This window comes from Aspergillus wentii, assembly GCF_001890725.1.
Source record: "Aspergillus wentii DTO 134E9 unplaced genomic scaffold ASPWEscaffold_4, whole genome shotgun sequence".
NCBI lineage: Eukaryota > Fungi > Ascomycota > Eurotiomycetes > Eurotiales > Aspergillaceae > Aspergillus > Aspergillus wentii.
The window spans coordinates 2880198-2901162 of NW_024467835.1; the positions used below are offsets into that span (position 1 = coordinate 2880198).

Sequence of the window (20965 nt, forward strand, 5' to 3'; positions counted from 1 at the left end):
CCTAAAAGGCAATTCAAGGTGTATACCTAGGTATGTCTGCCCGACCAAATAGAGAATTACCTAGGTATGTTCATACGCGAACTTACACGGCAGTACCCCTTCTCACTGCAACCTTATCGCGGCACCCCTAGGCTTTTAGGTAAAGATTACTACTGATCAGTGTTCTAGTACAGTAAAAGTCTTAACCTACTCCTAGGCCTTAAGGGTATCTAATATTAAGGGGAGCCTTAGGTAGTCCACCCCTAAGGTCACCTCTAAAGTCACCCCTAAGTCTAGGTACCTTAAGAGAGAGAAGAACACCCCCTAATCACCCTAATAAATAAAAATAATTCCCTAAATTCTTTGACCCTGACCTTAAGACTTTAAGACCCTAATTTCTACCCTCCTAATCTCTAACTAGACCCTAACTATGGTGGTAGAGTAGGTATAGAATTATCTACTCTATGATAGAGGACTGTATACTAATATATAGAATCTTTATTACATTGTCAAAACTAGTGGAGGCCTTGAAAAACCACTATTTTAATAAGGAAGGGTGCAGCTGAGTAAGTTCACAAATGTTCATGGGATAGCCAAATTAATTTACTAACCTAGATAAGTTGAGCAGTCAGTTATATCCAGTAAGGATTTTATCTATTTAGATAGGCACCTTGAACCTTGAAGAATAATCATTTTCTTTTAAGTATAAAATAGTACTCTACTACAGTAAGCCCGCTATGAAACGGGTAGTAATGAAATTCGCTTTTCAACGAAGCAAAAGTGCCTTGTTCAAATTCATTTTCCCATCGAAATTCCTGGGCCATTCCACAATCCGTAAAATACTCCTAAAAATCCGCTAGATCCAGTTGATTTTGTACTTTTGTTAAGTTGGCCTCACCCTAACCGCCCTAATCAAGTGATAGTTCAAAAATTATTCTTATGTAGATGGTATTACTCTGTAACTGGAAGGTACCTAGGTAACTAGGCAGGTAACCGGTGCGAGTACAGTGGGATGCATTAAGTTCTGGTCGGGTCCCCTGACCGCCTTTTATCCACCGCCTACTTAGTAAAACTAACGACCATAATAACGCGTAGCTGTGTGATGCGAATCCCTAATATATCATCTCTGTATTTAAATTCCTTACTATGGAGTAAAGAATTAGAGGAAATGTATGGTGTACAAAGGAGATACTTAAATTTAGAGATTTTAGGCGGCAGAGTAGTTGAATATGATTGGTTGGTAAAAAGCGGTATTGTATGGCAGTATAAACCCGATCAGAACTTTCTGCACCTCACTGTAGGAGGTAATAATAATACCTGACATGGATGGTATGTACATAATTATTTTTATATCTACTCCATAACCTAGTACTCCATAGCAGGGGATATATACACTACTATAACTAATAATCTAACTTTTAAGTATGCACTATTATAATTATTTCTTACTAGCCATTACCACTAAATGCCAAGAGATCAGTATTGGGGTCATCCCATAAACAAAATTTGGAATTTGGGCTATCCGATGAATTAGTTACTTGGGTGAGGCTGCTTGCTCCATGCTGTATGAGTTCTAGACCACCAACCCTCCCGCGTTTCTTTTGGTAATGACAATATTCACATCACATCTCCAGTGTGCCCTTCAGAAAATCTTAAAGTTGGTATCACCCTCCTTCAGAATGACTTGTGGAGCCTCATGAACTGAACCAGCATTTTTACAGAGGGGGCACTAGCTATCCTCTATCATGTCAGCAAGAAATGAGAATCATGCGACCAGGGTTGTGGCATCATCAGCATCCGCCACGACGCTTTTAATAATTATCCAAATAGCCTCTAAATTGGTCACGTTTGCCGCGAATCAGTCAACTCTACGCAATTTGTCACCTGCCATACTAGGAATTGCCACTCAACTTGAGCTATACCTCGTTTCAGTGCTGTATTTTTCCCGAGAAAGCATCAGAACAGCAATCCAAAGGAAACCGTTGGAACCTTCTTCTGATTCGAGTTCAAGCGAGAGTCCTGGGAAACCGACAACTTTTGAAAAAGCCCAACTTCAATCGACTGCAACACAGTCAGTAGTCAACATTTCTTATCTGAGTCCCAGTATAGGGATTCTGTTCGCTCTGGCATTTGCTGCATTTTATATTCATTTTGCTTCAGAAGAAATTCTACAAACACCTTTTTATTTCTCGAGTGTTGTTGTCACTGGAATTTCGTCTCTCCTGGAGCTTGGCGTTGAGCCATTCTTTGCAGTGGTACAACAGCATATGTTATATAAAAAACGTGCTGTTGTTGAAATGTCAGCAGCATTTGTCAAAGGCATCATTCTTTGTGGTGTGTTCACCTGGGCTGTTTGGACTGAGCGCAATGTCGGTGTGCTCCCATTTGCACTAGGTTATCTGGGTCACTCTCTTACCTTGATATGCGGCTATTCCATAGCCTTGTTGAGAAAGCCAAGCGAGAGACAATTTTCATTTCTCATTAGTCGCATAGAGTCGAGGTATGTCATAAACATTATCGAACCGAGTATTAGGTTTGATGACAAAAATCTAGTGATGATGCTGGTTTTCTAGCCAATAGGTTTTCGTGTCAATTACTCTCGTTGTCTGTCAATGTCTTTTTCCAGTCAGTGGTAAAGCATTTGCTTACTCAGGGGGACTCTATGATCCTAGCAACAGTCGCAAGCTTACAGGACCAAGGTATCTATTCACTCGCCTCCAATTATGGCGGTCTCGTCGCACGCATATTCCTTCAGCCAATTGAAGAAAGCAGCAGAGCTCTTTTTTCGTCACTGCTCAGTTCCAGTGAAACTAGGAGTAAAAATTCAAACGCCATCGGCATTGCCAAGGATCACTTAGTTGATATATCGCGCATTTATGGAATCCTATCGATTCTCATCTTTCCGCTCGGTCCAGTTCTGGTGCCACAAATATTGCACATATTAGGTGGTCGTCGATGGGAGTCACCAGAAGTCGATGGCTTGATCTCACTCTACTGTTACTATATCCCATTCTTGGCTTTCAACGGCATCACCGAGGCATTTGTGTCATCTACAGCCAGTCCCTCAGAGGTTCGAGCTCAAACAGGATGGATGGGAGCTTTCTCCGCATGTTTTGCTTTAGCGGCATACATATTTCTCAGGATTGGCAACCTAGGAGCGTACGGGTTGGTGTGGGCTAATATTGTGAACATGGCAGTCCGTACAATATGGAGTTATTGTTTCATAAAGTTATACTTTCATCGTTATAGCACTGACTTTGCTCTAGCTGATGCCGGCTTACACTCCCAAACCTATATCACTGGGGCTATAGCAACAGCTATTATGCTTGCTAAGCAAGATTACTTTAACACGGGATCCCAGGGTACATTGAAGATATTACTATTTAGCAGTATTTATGCCCTTACAGTGTGAGTCAAACAAATGATAATAAGTATAGAAAAAAGAAAAGAATTGAGAACCTAACATCTAAATAGGTTATTTTTGGAAAGGGAATATCTCATGAAACAGTACACAAAAGTCTGCCAGATATTAAGCTTAAAAGCTGCAAGGCAAAAGACAGAATGAGATGATAATTAATCATCAAACACAATCTTTGTGGCTGCCTTATCAGTTTCAACATCCTTGAAAAAGGCACCATAGGCACCATGCTGCTTCTTCTTAACAGTTGTTCCAAATTTAAGAAGCGCTTCTGGTACTTCTTGTTTTGCTGCTTTCATGACATTAATTAATCTAAGTAGATTAGTATATTCCTTCTCTCAGGTCATATGATAATTTAAAATGAGTTGAAACCTCCAACTTACGCGCCAGATTGTGCTTTGTCAGTTTCTGTGAACAAAGTAATAGCATTTCCCTCAGTTCCAGCTCGTCCAGTTCTTGATATTCAAATGTCAGCAGATTTACCAAGCAATATTCGTACGAGAGCCCACATACCGTCCAATTCGATGAACATAGTCTTCGACTGTTAAGGGGAAGGTAACATTGATGACCAATTTGACGGATGGTATGTCGAGACCGCGAGCTGCCACATCGGTGGCAACAAGAACAGTGGCGACTCCTGACTTGAAAGCTTCCAGGCTTTTGAATCTCTCCTGCTGGCTCAGGTCGCCGTGAATACCAGCTACTTTAAACCCTTTAGCTCGAAGTAGCCTCTCGATGCGCATGGCTTCCTTCTTGTACAAACAGAATGCCAAAACTTTTTCGGGAGTTGCTGTCCCCCGCTGTGATCGATTCAGCAACTGCACAAGCCGGGCCTCTTTCTCTTGTGGCTTCACCACTTCGACGACTTGTTTAATTCGGGTGTTTGCGCGTGGATCGGCGGAGGGATCACCGCCAATGGTAACCGTCACAGGTGAGGACATGAAGGTTGTTGCGAGGTCTCTGACACTTGGCGGCCAGGTGGCAGTAAACATGACGGTTTGTCGGCCAGATGCTGGCATTGGGTGGATAATATCTTTTATATCCTGCTCGAAACCCTTGTCTAGCATGCGGTCTGCCTCATCCAAGACAACGTACTTGACCTTACCCAGATCCACTGAACCATCATTGTAAAGATCCTTTAATCGACCAGGCGTTGCAACAACGACCGCGGCAGACTTTAAGGCCTCTCGCTGCTCATCCTTCTTCACACCTCCAAATATACATGCCACTTGAACGTTGACTGATCTTGAATATTTCTGGATCTGGTCGTGTATTTGCATTGCAAGCTCTCTAGTGGGAGATATTATCACTGCCACTGGCCGGTTGGGTTTTCTTTGGCTCTTTTTCGAGTCTAGGATCTTTTTCAGACACGGCAGACCAAAAGCAAGTGTTTTTCCACTTCCAGTTTCTGCGATACCAATAACATCACGGCCAGCAAAGAGCAACGGCCAAGTCGCTGATTGGATGGATGTTGGCGATTTGAATGAGCTCAACGGGTTGTAGAGACTGTTGTCGCATTCAGGCAGATGAGTAAAAGAGATGATTGGACGAAGTGTCGCCGTCTCAGATAACGTATCAGTTATCTTGATAGTATTTTTGGTGAGGAAGTCATCTATTTCTGTTTGAGGAATATCACTCAATGCAGAGGACTGTGTGTAGGGGGCTAGCTCATATTTTGCATTTTCTGTATCAGATGTAGACTGTTGCTTTTTGTCGGTTTTCTGTTTTTCTGTCTTCGACTTTTTCTTAGGTCGATGATCAACACCTGATTCACTGGTGTGGTCGCGTTTGGCCATTGCTATCGTATTTGTATTTTCTTTGACTATGTTGTTCAAGAAAAATGACAGCAGCAAGTGGGGAAGTAAAAGTAATAGAATACAAAAGTTACCTTTTATGGGTAAGGTAGGAAGGGAAGGGAAAAAAAAAAAAAAAGAGTTAATGTTATGCCACCTCCCACCGCCTGGTGGTATCTCAAATTTAGACAACACGGAGTACTCCATACTGCCTTACTGAGTTTGCACAACCCGTCTCTTTTTTTTTTTTTCTGCTCGCGGGAGCTTTCCTCAACCAATAATGTCCCATTATTCTGCCGGTCTAAACTTCCAAAACTCACCCTTGCGAAAATTCGTATATAATTCTTTGGGGGTTTCAAACTCGATTCCTCCCACTGTAGTAGGCAGCAGTTAATCTGTATTTCATACCTAGGTGCAGCATACCAGAATACTATTGGAGAAAGCTGTTACAGAAGGCAGAGAAATCGCTAACTAGAATAAACATTCAATGCGTTCCAGATGCGCAGTGGATGAACCAATAAATCCACTAAATTTTGATGTGAAAGCCGGCTGCAAGAATAGGGAAGTGAGATGTAAGGATTAATAGAAAGGATTATACACATTACATTAATGTAACTAATTGAGGACTGAACTTTGGAAAACAGAAAAAAGGATAGTATTACTATACATAAGCAGATTTTAAGAGACAGAGTGCTAGGTATATCTAAAAACTAAAATAATAAGTAACTCAGGACCGCTATCTCATAACTTTAAACTACCAAAGCTAGCTAGATAGGTGGCATTATGGTAAATGTTTTTTTTTTTTAACAATGTCATAATAAAACATCTGATTCAACTAGCCCAGAAGGTTGGGCATAAGATAGTAAAATGAAACAAGAATGAAAAAGAGAAGAGAAGAGGATCAGGGCAACATCAAGCCTGTAACAGCTAATACTAAACTGTGAAAGTTTGTGTAGATCAATCAATACCATATGAATTGATCATCTCTGCAAGACGCAATGTCTCTTCAGAGTAATTGACAGGCTTAGCAGATGACACCTGGTAGCGAATACTAGACAATAAAGATATCAGCATTGCTTTGATTATATGCAAATTTGACCTTACCGTTGCTGATCGCCGAAATGATCTATTTTGGCTCTGCACCTGAAATTCCACGTCCGACAATTGGCCTCCTGGAAAACCTCTCCGGCTGCCTTGTCATCACTTTGTCGGATTTCCATTAACTGGTCTGCCGAAATACCCATCATCAGTCTTCCAACGTCATCGAAGCAACTAAGCCAAAGTTGGCCTGTATGGTCGCTGACATTTATTAGCATTATATAGCGGTATTCAGGCCTTGGGTGAGTCTTGTCGCAGCGTTCACAACGCCATTGACCAGGATCAAGTTCAGTCACTTTTTTGTTGCAATTTTCGGAGAGGCAAGCTGGGTAGCTCAAATTGTCAGGTTTTATATAGATGACAGTTGCTTTCAATGAGAAATAATCTGCATCCTCGGACATTCCCAATTGCTCTTCCCGGACTTGGGCAACAGTTTTGAACCGATCAGGCCTCATTGTAGATGTGGTCGCATTGGACATGGAGGCATGAGAAGTGAATGTTTCATCACGGCCTTGTGCATCATACCAACCCTTGAGCTTATGGGCCTCCTCAATATCAGGATCAACTGTCATTGAACCGGAGCTTAATAAACTTAAGCTTTTGCCCCCAAAGTCAGAAACCTTCACGCCTTTGAATGCAACCACGGACTCAGGTACCACAGTGAAATTCAGGGCTGTGGAACCCCAAACAGTCAAGCGAACAGAGAAGCCCGTGGAATCCACCAAGGTTAGCTCGCGCTTATCATAGGGCTTGCTTGTTGTTTTTGACACAATTTGAGAAGCTTCGCCGACTTCTTTCAAGACACCTATGACATCGGTGGTCGTATCTTTCTCCACGGATTGGAGACTACCGATGGAGGTGAAGTTGAATCGAACTTGAGGAACATCATTTTGATCTTCTGCCTGGGAGGAAATATAAGTAACAGGTAGATCAATAGATAATTGCAGTATGTTCTAACCTTTTCAACAATAGTATCTTTTTCAAAAGTGAGCTCATAGTCATTGTTAAGGTTTGTGAACTGTTTTTTGGCAATCTGAACACGGCACGGACTAGAGATATAATAGACATTGCCCTCCTGAAAATTTTCATAGAGCATATCACACTGGTCATTAAACCCAGTTGCGCGGATTTCTCCACTATCATCAAGCAAATTGACACTAAATAGTCGACCCTCTCCATTTCTGTTGTGCCAAGTCTTGATGTTTGACTTGCTTGTACAACGCGCTTTGATTGTCCATTTGTGTGAGTATGGGGAGATAGCTTCGATTGGATATATCGTAGCATGGGCCGAGGCCAAAGCAGTAGGTCGCGTTGCTTGTGTTCGGGCATTTGCTTGCACCGGTGCGCCTTGGATCTTGGAGCCATAAAAGCCACCGCTGGAAATTGTAGTTGGCTGGGTTTTATCATCCTCTTCAATTTTACTTTCTAGTGGTTTTGGCTCCCCAATTTTTTCACATTCCCCTAATTCCTGAAGAACCTCAAGATCCAGGATTATGAGAATCCTGCTAGTGTCAGCGGAGTTCTGAATGGAAAGGCTCTGTGACGTACTTTTTCCCTTTGATTGAGTTCGACTGGAAAGACTTTAGCCGAACAAAACATCCTTTGCGAAGTAACCCGTTTGTAACAAAAGGATTGGCTTCTATAGATTTACAGTTGTGATAGGTTAGCGGCTGTTTGAAATCATAGGATTTAGCACAACATCTTTCAACTTACGAGTTGCGAGCATGGTCTGAACATAATTGGAAATGTCACTGAAGACAGCCCTATAGCGCACTGATTGATTTTGTTGCGGAGGCAGCGGCTTTATTTGAACACATTGCACAACAGGCTCAGGAACATGAGGTTTGGTATCATCAAAAATAGCACTTGAAGGCATGCATTAGCAGAGGCTTGTCTTGACTGATTGAGAGGGGTCGTGTATATATAATAACATACCCAAGAGCTCCTATAGAAACATGAGATGCTGCCTCTGAAGCCATCATACACAGCTGGTATTGAAGTGGTGATCAGCAGATCAGTAGTTAAGCACACCAGGTGAGTAAAAAGAGTAAGTATGTTAGGGAAGATAAGTGAGATGAACTTTTAATAACCCTGTTTGCATATTATACTCAGGCCAGCTTGGTTGTCGTTCTCCAAATGGGATAGATACCGGCCAGGTTCAAAACGCGTGCTACGCGAGAAAGGCGTGTAAAGTGCTCTAACCAGACAGAGGGGCAAGCCCCACTTCTACGTACATTACTACGTACATACCCACAGACAGAATACCACCTCCAGTTTACAAAGATTCTGAAAATTCCAACTTTTCTCAAATAACATTTATAAACTGTACTAACAAGCCTTTAGTGTATCTCTTTGGGGCGGAAATTAGCAGGAGCTTTCTGGACTAAGGTCGACAGACGCTTGGTTTGATGTTGGAGATCGGGAGTGTCTATCCTCCAGAGCCAGTCACGCAGATAGACCCCAGACTTGCCCCTCACAGTCCATGTTGCCCCACAAAAGAGCGTAGAACATACTTCATCATCAAAGCTCTACGGGTGTTCCTTTCCTGTTCTATCCTCTTGCAGCCTCCTTCCATACTGCTTCTCTTCATGTTTGCAAAATGGCTTCGTGTTGCCATGTAAACGCCCATGGTAGGTAGTTCGGGATTTTTGCTACAGGCGTAACTATTTCAGCTAACACCTGGTTTGCCACAGATCTCAACCAACCCTCGGTATCCCAGGCTGTTTATCGAGAAGATTGTACACAATGTTTTGACTCTGTTGTATGTCCTCGATCTCCCATATTTATCTTTATATTCTTTTCTCTGTCTCCTTGTGCCCACCCAGTGCTATCTTACTTACATTTACGAAGGATGACGAGTCGGGTCTAAATGTTTGCCTCCACTGTTTCAATGGCGGTTGTACAGGAGATAGGGAGCATGCCTTGCTTCATTACAAACGTTTTGGGCATCCTTTAGCGCTCAATATAAAGAGGACCCAAAAGAAGATCCAGGTGTGTACTGGTTGTCTATTCATGTCTGGTTTTCACTTCGATGAATTGATTTGGAATTTGGTTTCAGCGTGATGAGCCTCCGAATAAAATTTCAAAACTTGCGATCCCCGCTGAGACAGAGGAAGATCGTTATGATACGACTACACGGGTTGTGTGCTACTCGTGCGGCCAGGATGATATTGATAAATCTAGCGGCAAACTTCCGACTGTGGTTGAAGGTGTCATGAAAGCGTTGACATTTTCGAAGAGGGAGGAAATCAAGGCTTGGGAGCAGGAGTTTATCCCCTGCGAGCATACACTTGGTTTGGTTCAACATGAACCTAAGCAAATTGAATCGAGAGGTAATCATCACCCCTAAAATGTCTAGGGGGCTCTCTAATAGATGCATAGGGAACAGTCAGTGTTCAATGTGTGATCTCAGGGAAAATCTCTGGCTTTGCTTGGAGTGCGGCGTTCTGGGTTGCGGACGCAGCCAGTTTGGTGGCATAGGCGGGAATTCCCATGCCCTTGCCCATTCTGATTTGACATCACATGGTGTTGCTGTCAAGTTAGGGTCGATAACTGCAGATGGTTCGGCAGATATCTACTGCTATAAATGCAATGAAGAAAGAACAGATCCAGATCTTGCTTCCCATCTCAGCCATTGGGGAATCAATTTGATGGGGCGAGAGAAGACAGAGAAGAGTCTGATGGAGATGCAGGTTGAGCATAATTTGAAATGGGATTTCTCAATGACTACCGAGGATGGTCATGAACTCGTCCCAGTTTTTGGGCCTGGGTTCACGGGGTTAGCTAATCTTGGGAATAGCTGCTATCTTTCGAGTATTGTCCAGTGTCTCTTTGCTTTGCCTGAGTTCCAGCAGAGATATTATCATGCAATCAAGGATTCACCATTATCACAAGCTCCAGCGGAGGATCTTGAAACACAGATGCGAAAACTTGCGGATGGCATTCTCTCCGGGCGATACTCTCAGCCGCGGAATGATTTTATTTATTCGCCTGGTTCACCAGAAGTGCCATGTCAAAAAGGGCTGGCACCGGCAATGTTCAAGCATCTTGTTGGTCGTGGGCACGAAGAATTCTCAACAATGAGACAACAAGATGCCTTTGAATTTCTTCTACACGTATTCAAACTAGTCAGTCTTTCAAAGCATCCTGAGGGATTACAAAACCCAGTTCAATCGTTCCGCTTCGCCGTTGAGCAACGTCTGCAGTGTACTTCTTGCAAAAAGGTGCGCTACAGGGTGGATGAGCAGGACAACATTTCCATCCCTGTCCCTACGCGTCGATTGCCCCACTCGGACAGTACGTCAACTTCCAATCAGTTTGAGCCGGTCACTCTAACAGAATGTCTGGAGAATTTTACTGGAGATGAAATTGTTGATTTTAAATGCCCTTCTTGTGGTAATGGGGATGGCTTTTCAAAGCGTTCATTGTTCAAGACACTGCCGCAAGAGCTGGTCATCAATGCTCGACGATTCGAACTGATCAATTGGGTCCCTACCAAACTTGATATTCCTGTGGAGGTCGGTGATGGACCATTCGACTTAAGCTCCTATCTTTCTTCTGGCCGTCATGAAGGAGAAGAACTGCTTCCGGATCATGATGACTCCGATGGGATGTTCATTCCCCAGCCGGAGGCTCTTGAACAGCTGCTTAGCATGGGGTTTCCCAAGACAAGGAGTGAAAAGGCGCTTCATGAAACCGGTAACTCAGATCCTGAGGCTGCAATGAATTGGATTTTTGCTCATATGGAGGATCCGGATATCGACGAGCCACTGGTCAATAGAACGTCGGGTGGAATGGGAAGTGTCAAGCAAGATCCCCTTAAAATAGGGCAACTCGGCGAAATGGGTATCGATGAATCCCATGCCAAGCGGGCATTAGCTGCAACAGATGGGGATGTGAACAGAGCTCTGGACTGGGTATTTAGCCATCCGGATGAATTGGAGGATGTTGACAATGGTCATTATGAAGAAGGCTGTGACCATGCTTCTGGGCTTGACACCATTCCAGCCAAATATGAACTTCGGTCCATTGTTTGCCATAAAGGATCTTCAGTCCATGCTGGGTAAGTGCAATTGAACCCGATGCATTGCAGAATATACTAACGTATAGTAGTCATTATGTGGCCTTTGTGCGCAAGGCACTACCAGGACAGGTTGGATTGTCTTGGGTCATGTTCAATGATGAAAAAGTGGTCAAAGTCGATGATATACAGGAGATGAAAAAGTTTGCTTATTTATATTTCTTTTCTCGGGTCTAGATAGGGTTTATAATCTAGACTGCAGGATCGTCGAATCAAGTCAACATGTCAAGACTATATTATTATCTTCCTCTTTAATTATGTTATTTAAGGGTATAGATAGTATAAGTAACCCTTCATGTAGAGCACTGGGAGCCAGCTGTACTTGGTGGTTACTATCAGGAGTAGATAGGTTGTGAATTACCTGCATACTATAAATGAAAATACTAGTAGTCGTAGTAGTAGTACCGTATGGGTAAGTAGGGGTAAAATAATACAGTTGTCTGATTATTGCCATATGAATTTTTACTAAGTAATAATAGACTAACTCTAAAAATTCTATTACTATTATTATAATTCTCTCTCTTACTTTGCTTCCCCTCACAAACATGTTTTTTAAATTATTTATCTTATTATTTCTCTCTTTTAGGACTGGTGGCCACCACATGGCAGCAGTCCCAGTTAGTGTCACATGAGTCAAGTCTACTCATTACTTGTGAGTAGAGTTCAAGTAATAAGGTGAGTTTAAGCCCTAAACCCTAACTTATTGTCACGGGCTGAATACCTTCAACACTGTGTCAATGCTCTACCTTAGATTAATGGTTGATTAACTACCATATACATAGAGATTAATAAGGGCTAGAGCTTAATATCTTTATGTGAGAACGTGCAATATTACAAGTACGCAGGCTTGATATTAATATAGATAGCATAGTAAACATAGCAGTTAATTAGTAGTAGAACTAAGTATTAGTCTAGAAAACCTTTTAAACCTATAATTAGAGATATATACTATATAGTTATATATATATATCTATACTATAGTCTTAGCAGTAGTTTCTATATATAGTATATTATATAGGCTCTAATACTACCCCCCCTTTAAAAGGCTATAACCTTATAGCTATTAGTTAGCCTTATTATATCTCTAGGGGGTTAATCCTTTCTTATATTAATTAATAAGAGCTTTTATTTCCTATTTTTTAACTTCTTATACTTTTTAAAGCTAAAACTATACTATAATATTACTTTCTAATACTCTATTTTCTTATATAGTAATATACTTAATTACTTTAGTATATTATAATATAGTATTATTATTTTTAGTATTCTTATATAGAGACTTATACTTAATATATTATTATATTAATTAAGTAAGCCCTTATAATATAGACCTTCTTTCTCTTTACTAATAACCTTATATACTAATATTATTATCTTTTTAGGTATATATACCTTTATTCCTAGCTTAAAATTACTTTTACTTACTAGATTTATCTTTATTTTACTCCTTATAACTTTTTAGGTGTTCTATAGTATTATAAAGTAGTATTTTAGTCTAGCTATTATAAATAATAATATTAGTATTATTTAATATTAATCTAATAATATACTTTTAAATTATCTTTTTATTAAAAAATAGTATTTAGCTTTATTTTAGTTTCTTTTATATACTCTATTTTTATAGCTTCTTCCTATAGATTTTAATTATATTATAGTAGTATTTTATTTTATTATTATTACTCCTTTATCTAGTTTAAAATATAATATAATATTATTTTAACTATAATATACCTTTATTAGTCCTTTTTAGTACTTAGAATTATATAATCTAGCTTTATTTACTATATTTATTTTATTTTCTAATTAAAAATATATTATTTATAGATTTTTTTAGGGGGTTATTATTATTTTTAAATAATTAGTATAAAGCTCTAATACTCTACTTATATTATAAATAAATCTATCTATATAATTTTATTAATAACTATTATAATAGTATATCTACTAATACTACCCCCTTCTTATGCCTTAGCTACTCTATAGTAGTAAAATACTATTATACCTAGTTAAAGAATTATAATTAATATATAGCTAAATATACTTACTATATCCCCTTATGCTTACTATTATTTTAGGGCTTTTTGTCTATCTTATTATTTATCTTTATCTCTATACCTCCCTTTATATTACTATCTAGGTTATAACTCTTACTAGCCTAGCTAATAATATTAATATAGCCTACTCTATACCTCTTTATTAGGTATAGAGTAAGCTATACTAGCCCTTAAAGTATAAATATTACTATTACTATATTAGTAGATACTATAAGTACTAGTTAATAAATATTTAATAATATTATTTAAGGTTAAGGCTAATTATAATAGATCCCTTAAAATCTCTTAAGGGTTATTTATATAATAATACCTACTATTACTAAAGCTAAGGAGGGCTAGATACTATATATAATATACCCTCCTTTAATAAAAGTAATAATAATATTCTATAATATATACTATTACCTTTAGGCCTATTACTATACTATTATTACTACTATTATTAATAATACTATTATTATTATCTAGTTTATAGCTAAGTCTATTACTATAGCTTTATTATCTTTAAATAGTAAACCTTTATAAGGTTAAATCCCTTTCTTTACTCCCCTTAGCTCCTTAATACTTATACTAGTAACTTTATTACTAGTAAAGAATTTAGGTACTATCCTTAGCTAATATATAATAATATATATACCTTTATAGATATATAGTAATTAATATTTTATAGCCTTAATATTTAGGTAGTGGTTTTCTTTAAGATCTTTAAGTATTTTTTTAGTTTTTTTTATTTTTTATTTTTTTATAAAATAGTTTTACTATACCCTTTAAGACTAAATAAAGATACTTTATTTATATACTATTTCCTTTATCTTCTTTATTATAGAATTATACTTTTTATAGACTACTTTAAAGTCCTATAATACTTTTATAGCTATCTTAATATATATATATAGTGCTTATATATTATATTTATCCTTCTAGCTAATTTATTATATTAGGTATTATACTTTACCTTAATAATTATATCTATTTAAGATTATAATAACTTCCTATTCCTCTTTTTTATTAACTTTAATAGGTTTTAAATATAGGGCTATACTATTATTATTATAATATAGCTTTAATAAGGAGATATAAAATATATTATAGATATCTTAAAGATTTAATAATAGCTATAGCTTATATAACTATTTCCTTATATATTAATAATTTTAAAGGGATTAAGGTAATAGCTACTTAACTTCTAGTTTAGATATATATTAGTAATATTCTTTATATATAGTATAATATAATTATTAACTATAAAGGTCTTCTAGCTATATTTTTATTATAATAGTATTTTATTATATCTTTAGCTTTTTATAATAAATTTATTAGTATTTATCTCTTTTTCTAGATAGCCTATACTTATCTATCCTCTAACTTTTTAATATTTTATTTTAGGTTAGTATAAAATACTATTATATTATTTAGACTTATTCTTAAAGTATTATATTTAGAGTTATTAAATACTAATTATATAATTAGTAACTATTTTATCTAATTATCCTAATACTAATTTATATAAGTATATAGGTAATACTCTAGGGTTTAGTTTTAATACTTTATTTAGCTATTAGTTTATAGATAATATATAGTTAATAGTTTTTAATATATATTAAATAATAATATAGTATAGACTAAAAGGTACTTATAAATAGGCTTCCTTAATTACTTATGTTTCGAGAGACTCCCTAATATATAATTAATTATTTTAAAAAGATACTTGCTAACTCTAGTATATCTATATTCTTATAATATAGGATATATAATATATTTAATAGAGGAAGACTTATAATAAAGTCTATATTAACCTACTAAGTAATATATAGTAATTCTAGTATAGGTATCTTATATTCATAAAGTATATTATTTTAAGGGATAAGGTACCTTTAACTTATTTTTATAATATTAGAAGCCCTAAAACTCCTATATTATTAGTAGTATAATCTTTATCTATAGTTATATTATTACTATAGGTTTTTTAAACTTTATAAGCCTCTTTATCTTCTTAGATATTTAATAAAGGGGTTTTATATCTCTATTCTTATCTTACTTTATAATAATATAGTTATTATAATATTAAGTTTCTATAACTTATCTTCTATATTAATTAGACTAATATATAGCTTTCTTTATAGTATAAGTAATAATAACTTCTCTAATATATCTCCTAACTTTAAAGTATAGTCTAATTAATAACTTAGTATATCTATAGGGTTCTTTAATCCAGGGTAATATTTAATAGTAAAATTAAATATAGCTAATCTTTCTATCTATCTTACTTAATATCTATTAAGCTTTTTTATTATTATAAAATAGTATAGATTAATATAATTAGATAGTATAGTAATTAGGAACTTACTCCCTTTTAAATAATAATACTATTACTTAAAACTTTAAATAATTATAAGTAATTTAGAGTTATATATCTTATAATATATTTTAGCTCTAATTATTTTCTTGAACTAATAGGTAATAGGATACTACTATATATTTTTTAAATAATTAAGATAGGATTCTAATAATCATATACCTAGAGGTATCTAGTTTAATATATATTTTATACTCTAGATTAAAATATTATAATATTAGGACCTTTATAAAGTAATCCTTTAAACTATAGAAGGCCTTTTATATATCTTTAGTAAGTATAAATAGAATAGTTCAATACTCTTTCTTTAGTTAACTTAGTCTATATAAAATATATATTTACTTATCTTATAATATAGTTTATATTTATATAGTTAGTCTAGTATAATGTATATATAGTATTTATATTCTTCCTTATTCTAGGAGTAGATAAGGATATTATCTAGGTATATTATATAATATATATCTAGTAGGTTACTAAATATATAATTAATATATAATTAAAATATTATAGGTATATTAACTAGCCTAAATAGTATAACTTTATACTTAAAATATCTATACCTTATTTAAAATATAGTTTTCTATTTATCTTTAGAGTAAATCTAGATCCTATAATATATATTATAAAGGTCTAGCTATATAAATACCTTTATACCCTCTAATTAGTCTATAAGGTAGTTATATATTTAATTAATACTTAATTATATAATTATAGTTCTTATATAATATTAATATACTAACTTCTTTAAGAAGATATCAATATACTCTTAATATACCTCTAGTAATTAATTTTCTCCTATTTATATACTAAATATTAGGATTAGCTTACCTTTTACTAGCTTTTAAAGGTAGATAGTAAATTTAACTACTTCTTATAAAACTTTATCTATATATTCTTTTACTAAAATAATTTCTATATTATTAACTTTCTTAATAGGCCAGTACTACTAGATAAATAATTATAGATCTATAATTAGGTTACTTATAAGACTGTATAATTATTTTAGGATAAAATTATATCTATTAAGGTTTATTATATAAAATACTTAGATATAGATATATATTTCTTTATATAAGTTAGTTACTATAACTAGGATTTATATAGATCTATATAAATTAATAGTATATCTATTAATTACCTTAACTTAGTATATTATATTTTAGCTTATACTCTAATACCTCTTTAACTATTTTTAGCTATTAAAAATTATTTTAATATCTATATTATATAGACCTTTAGCTTACTATATAATCCTATATTAATTATTTATATTAAGGTCTATAACTAGTACCCTTAACTCCTTATCTTAGGGTTATAACCTTAATACTAATATAATATATAATATTAGTAGCTCTAGTTTTTTACTTCCTATTACCTTTTTAAGTATAGAATAGTCTTAAGCTTAGTAACCTTCCTTACTATAATATTTATAAGTAATTAACCTAGGTTTTTAGCTCCTATCTTAATAGCTATTTTAATATCTATTATTTTTATATTTTCTATCCTATCATAGCTTCTTACTAGGCCCTAATCTTTTATTTAGAACTATAGTAAAGCTACTATAATATATAGATCTTTTAAAGATTATAGTATATCTTTTAGGTATTTAATCCTTAATAATTTAAAGCTTAGTTATATAATCTTTATATAATATTTCCTTAGTTAAATACTTTAATACTTCTACTTAAACCTTTAATAATATTTAGATATATAGATATACCTTTCTTATTTCTTTTATATAGGTAAAGCTTAGGTATATCTTAAATTAAGTAAGATAGACTATAAAGTCCTATACTAATTAATTTAGTTATTAATATATATCTATATATTTTTATTAGGTATCTCTATATAGGTTACTAGGGTTATTAATCTAATATATTAAGAAATTAGTAAAATATTCTTATATAACCTTCTTAAGTAATCTTTTATAATATTCTATTTACTAAGCTAATATTTTATTAAAGAGTATTATAACTCCTTCCTTAACCTTATAGTAGTTAATAGTAAAATATTAATTATATCTATTATAAGTATACTTCTAACTAGTTTTAGAAGTTAATAAGCTTATTATAATTATTTCTATAAAAGGGCTTTATATATATAGGTTTTAAAGAGGCTTTTATATTATTACTCTTAGACTTAAGGGATTCTTTAGGGTTATTAATTTCTAGCTTATTAGTATATACCTATAAAGCTATATCTAAGGGGTTAATACTAGATTAAATATATATTAACTTATTTTAAGTATTATTTATATTTCTACTTATTAAGGGGCTTAGATTAAATCTTATAATAAGCTTCTTATCTTATCTTATATAGGTAAGTTTCTCTTCTTAAGCTCTAACTTTTATAATAAGCTATTTATTACAGCACCTTTATCAGTGACCGTTTCAGGCAGAATAAGGCAGTCAAGGGGAATGGATATTCTTATTATAGAGAATTATAATTTACCATTATAATACTATTTACAGCCACTATCTGGCAACACTACCACACTTATATAACTAACTACCATCTACTATCACTAAGATATAGTATATAGTATATGACTACTATCAGGACTACTATCAAGATGGTATATAGAATAGTATATAGGTAAAGGATATATAAAGACACTTATTTTATATACATACCCACCCAAAAGTTTGGCCCATTGCGCGGGAGCGCAATGCATAGAAAAAATAACATTCTTTTTAAGAACTAATATTTCCACAAAAATAAGGTCCTTTAGAACTGAAATTAGTAGAAATAGGAGGTAAAATACAGAGCTTTCACCTAAGACCTATTCTGCTATTATTTATAACCTTAAAAACCAGAAATCCCCTGTTCTTTTAGCTAAAGAGGTTGGCATTAATTAGAAGATAATTTAGTAAACTAAATAAATTTTCTTTAATATAATAACCTCCTTTTAAAGCCCTAAAGTGGTCATCCAGCAAAGCTTGATCCTATAGCTAAATACTATATATATTATTTAGTACAGCAGAACCCCCATTAGAGCTAGAAAGTCCTGGTTACTAACACACCTAGGGGGGTCTCTAGAACCATAATTCAGTATATTCTAATGAAATATAACCTTAAGAAGTAGAAGAGTAAAAAGAGGATACCTCTTACCCTAAGGGTATTAAAAAGAGACACTAATTTGCCTATGAGTGGTTAAATTTTACCTAGTAGAATGACGTCATCTTCTCTAATAAATACTCTATCTATCTAAAGAAAGTTAAATTCTACTACCTAATTTATCTTCTAATTCATAAATAAAGCATAGTAAAATGATCTCATGAACCTAGTTAATCATGGGAAGGATATCTCACAAATAATATAGGGATCTATCTAGATTAGTGGGCATTTAAAGATAGTAATTATAGAGAGGGATAAAACCTTATCTCAGAATAGATATACAGCCAAGTCCTATATAAAATACCTAGAGGATAGTCTCATACCAGTTTATAAGCTAGGAAGAATATTTTAATAGGATAATATAAAGATATATAAAGCTTTTATAACATAGGAGTGGTTTAAAAGGTATAGGATTTAGATTATAGAATAGCCTTTACATTTACCTAATTTAAACCTAATTAAGCATATCTAGAACCTTTTAAAGAAGAAGCTTTTTAAGCTAATCTAAACCTCTGGCTCCAGGGCAAATCCTAGGTTAATTAGACTTAATTTCAAGAAGCTATAAAGGTAGCGTGGGAGGCCATCCCCCAGGAGGTAATTAACTAACTTATATTATCTATATTATAAAGAATCTAGGCTATACACTCTGCTCACAGTTAGTATATAAAGTACTAGTATTAAGAAACATATATTTTAATAAGAGATCTATCAGGCATGTGGTTATTGAGATATTTAATTTCTAAAAGGCCGCGTTTTTTTGCAATTTTATAATGGGGCCAGACTTTCAGGCTGGTAGTGTACTTAGATAGTTCTTTATAATTAATATAAGTTATTAATCTACAGTTACCTTTTAGCATATTCTTAGATTATTCTACCTACTTATTTATATATCTCTAAGCTTAATTAAGAAGTATATATACTTCTTAGCCTTACTTCTCTCTCTAATTACTATACTATATTCTTAAGTACTATAGCTTATAGGAGTACCCCAGTTATTATTAATATCCTTAGATTAGGGTTATAAGTTAGTATTCCTAGGCTTAACTTATAGGTTATAGGTTAGATACTATTATAAGATCCTAGGGTATAATATATTAATTACCTATCTATATAAGTATATAAATAATATCTAATATTAATACTAGTCTATCTTAAGTAATTAACTTAAAATATTATAATTAATAATATAAATACTAGGATACTAACTATATTACTACCTTAGTAATTACCACCCCTAATAACTAAAGAGTTAATAGGTATAATAAGCTAACTTTAAGAAACTATTATCTAACTTTAGGGAAGGATATTAGTAAAGTTAGTTAAAGTTAGGCTACCTAAACTATTTAATAATACTTAAAATAAGCTTTAACTATTCCTTATATAAATAGAGACCTACCTTACTATTAATAGTAAAACCTTAATAAATAAAGTAGATAAAGTTCTCTTTATATTAACCTACCTTACTAAAAATATATTTAATTAGTTTAAACTAATACTATATAACTATTAGGAGATAATAATAGAGGATTAGAATAATATTATAAAAAGAGCTTTTAGATAATACTACTAGTTTAAGACCTTACTAATAAATACCTTTAAAGATATTAATATAGAATAGAATACTAAGTAAAAGATTATAAGATTATAATAGACTAAATTATTTATAAAGTTAGCTTTAGAATTTATCTAACTTATATTATACCTTAATTAGAGTAAAGGAGTATTAATTATAGCACTTAAATAATATATTAAATCTAAAATCTAAAAAAAGATAATTTAGTAAGACTAACTATTAATTATAGCTAAATATATTAAAGTAGTAACTAAGATTAATAATACCTTATATAACTTCTAAATAAGGTAGAAAGGAAGAAGTAATTACTAATTTAGAGGAAATTAGTATATAACTAACTATTAATTAAATAATAGCTAAAGGGTATAACTAGTAAGTTAAGGATATATAGACCCTTTTAAGCTATAGCTAATAAAACTTAATATAACTAATATAAGATAAAAGAGTATAATACTAGAAGAATAGGAATAGTAATATAAGGAAAAGCTTTATTT

At 33.9% G+C, this 20965-nt stretch overlaps 4 protein-coding genes across 4 annotated transcripts; 2 read left to right on the forward strand and 2 right to left on the reverse strand.

Moving 5' to 3' along the window:
- Positions 1-1350: 1350 nt before the first annotated feature.
- ASPWEDRAFT_155891 (putative nuclear division Rft1 protein) lies at positions 1351-3544 on the forward strand (the record flags this gene model as incomplete). Its single annotated transcript, XM_040829690.1, has 3 exons — positions 1351-2479; positions 2533-3387; positions 3454-3544. Exons 1-3 carry the CDS (start codon positions 1725-1727, stop codon positions 3542-3544), a joined length of 1701 nt encoding a protein of 566 aa, XP_040689417.1. The 5' UTR covers positions 1351-1724.
- On the reverse strand, positions 3330-5389 carry dbp3 (RNA-dependent ATPase DBP3). The gene is made up of 3 exons (XM_040829312.1): positions 3911-5389; positions 3781-3852; positions 3330-3709 (listed from the first exon to the last, which is right to left on the reverse strand). Exons 1-3 carry the CDS (start codon positions 5191-5193, stop codon positions 3553-3555), a joined length of 1512 nt encoding a protein of 503 aa, XP_040689418.1. The 5' UTR covers positions 5194-5389; the 3' UTR covers positions 3330-3552.
- A 758-nt stretch (positions 5390-6147) lies between these two features.
- ASPWEDRAFT_109991 (replication factor A subunit protein RFA1) lies at positions 6148-8267 on the reverse strand (the record flags this gene model as incomplete). The annotated part of the gene is made up of 6 exons (XM_040828137.1): positions 6148-6241; positions 6295-7190; positions 7247-7790; positions 7837-7927; positions 8002-8153; positions 8224-8267. The coding sequence occupies 6 exons, from the start codon at positions 8265-8267 to the stop codon at positions 6148-6150; spliced, it is 1821 nt and encodes a 606-aa protein (XP_040689419.1).
- Positions 8268-8487: 220 nt separating this feature from the next.
- On the forward strand, positions 8488-11733 carry ASPWEDRAFT_40982 (ubiquitin-specific protease UBP14). Its single transcript, XM_040835438.1, has 6 exons — positions 8488-8918; positions 8982-9049; positions 9139-9279; positions 9347-9620; positions 9670-11350; positions 11401-11733. The coding sequence occupies exons 1-6, from the start codon at positions 8888-8890 to the stop codon at positions 11543-11545; spliced, it is 2340 nt and encodes a 779-aa protein (XP_040689420.1). The 5' UTR covers positions 8488-8887; the 3' UTR covers positions 11546-11733.
- The last annotated feature ends 9232 nt before the right edge of the window (positions 11734-20965 follow it).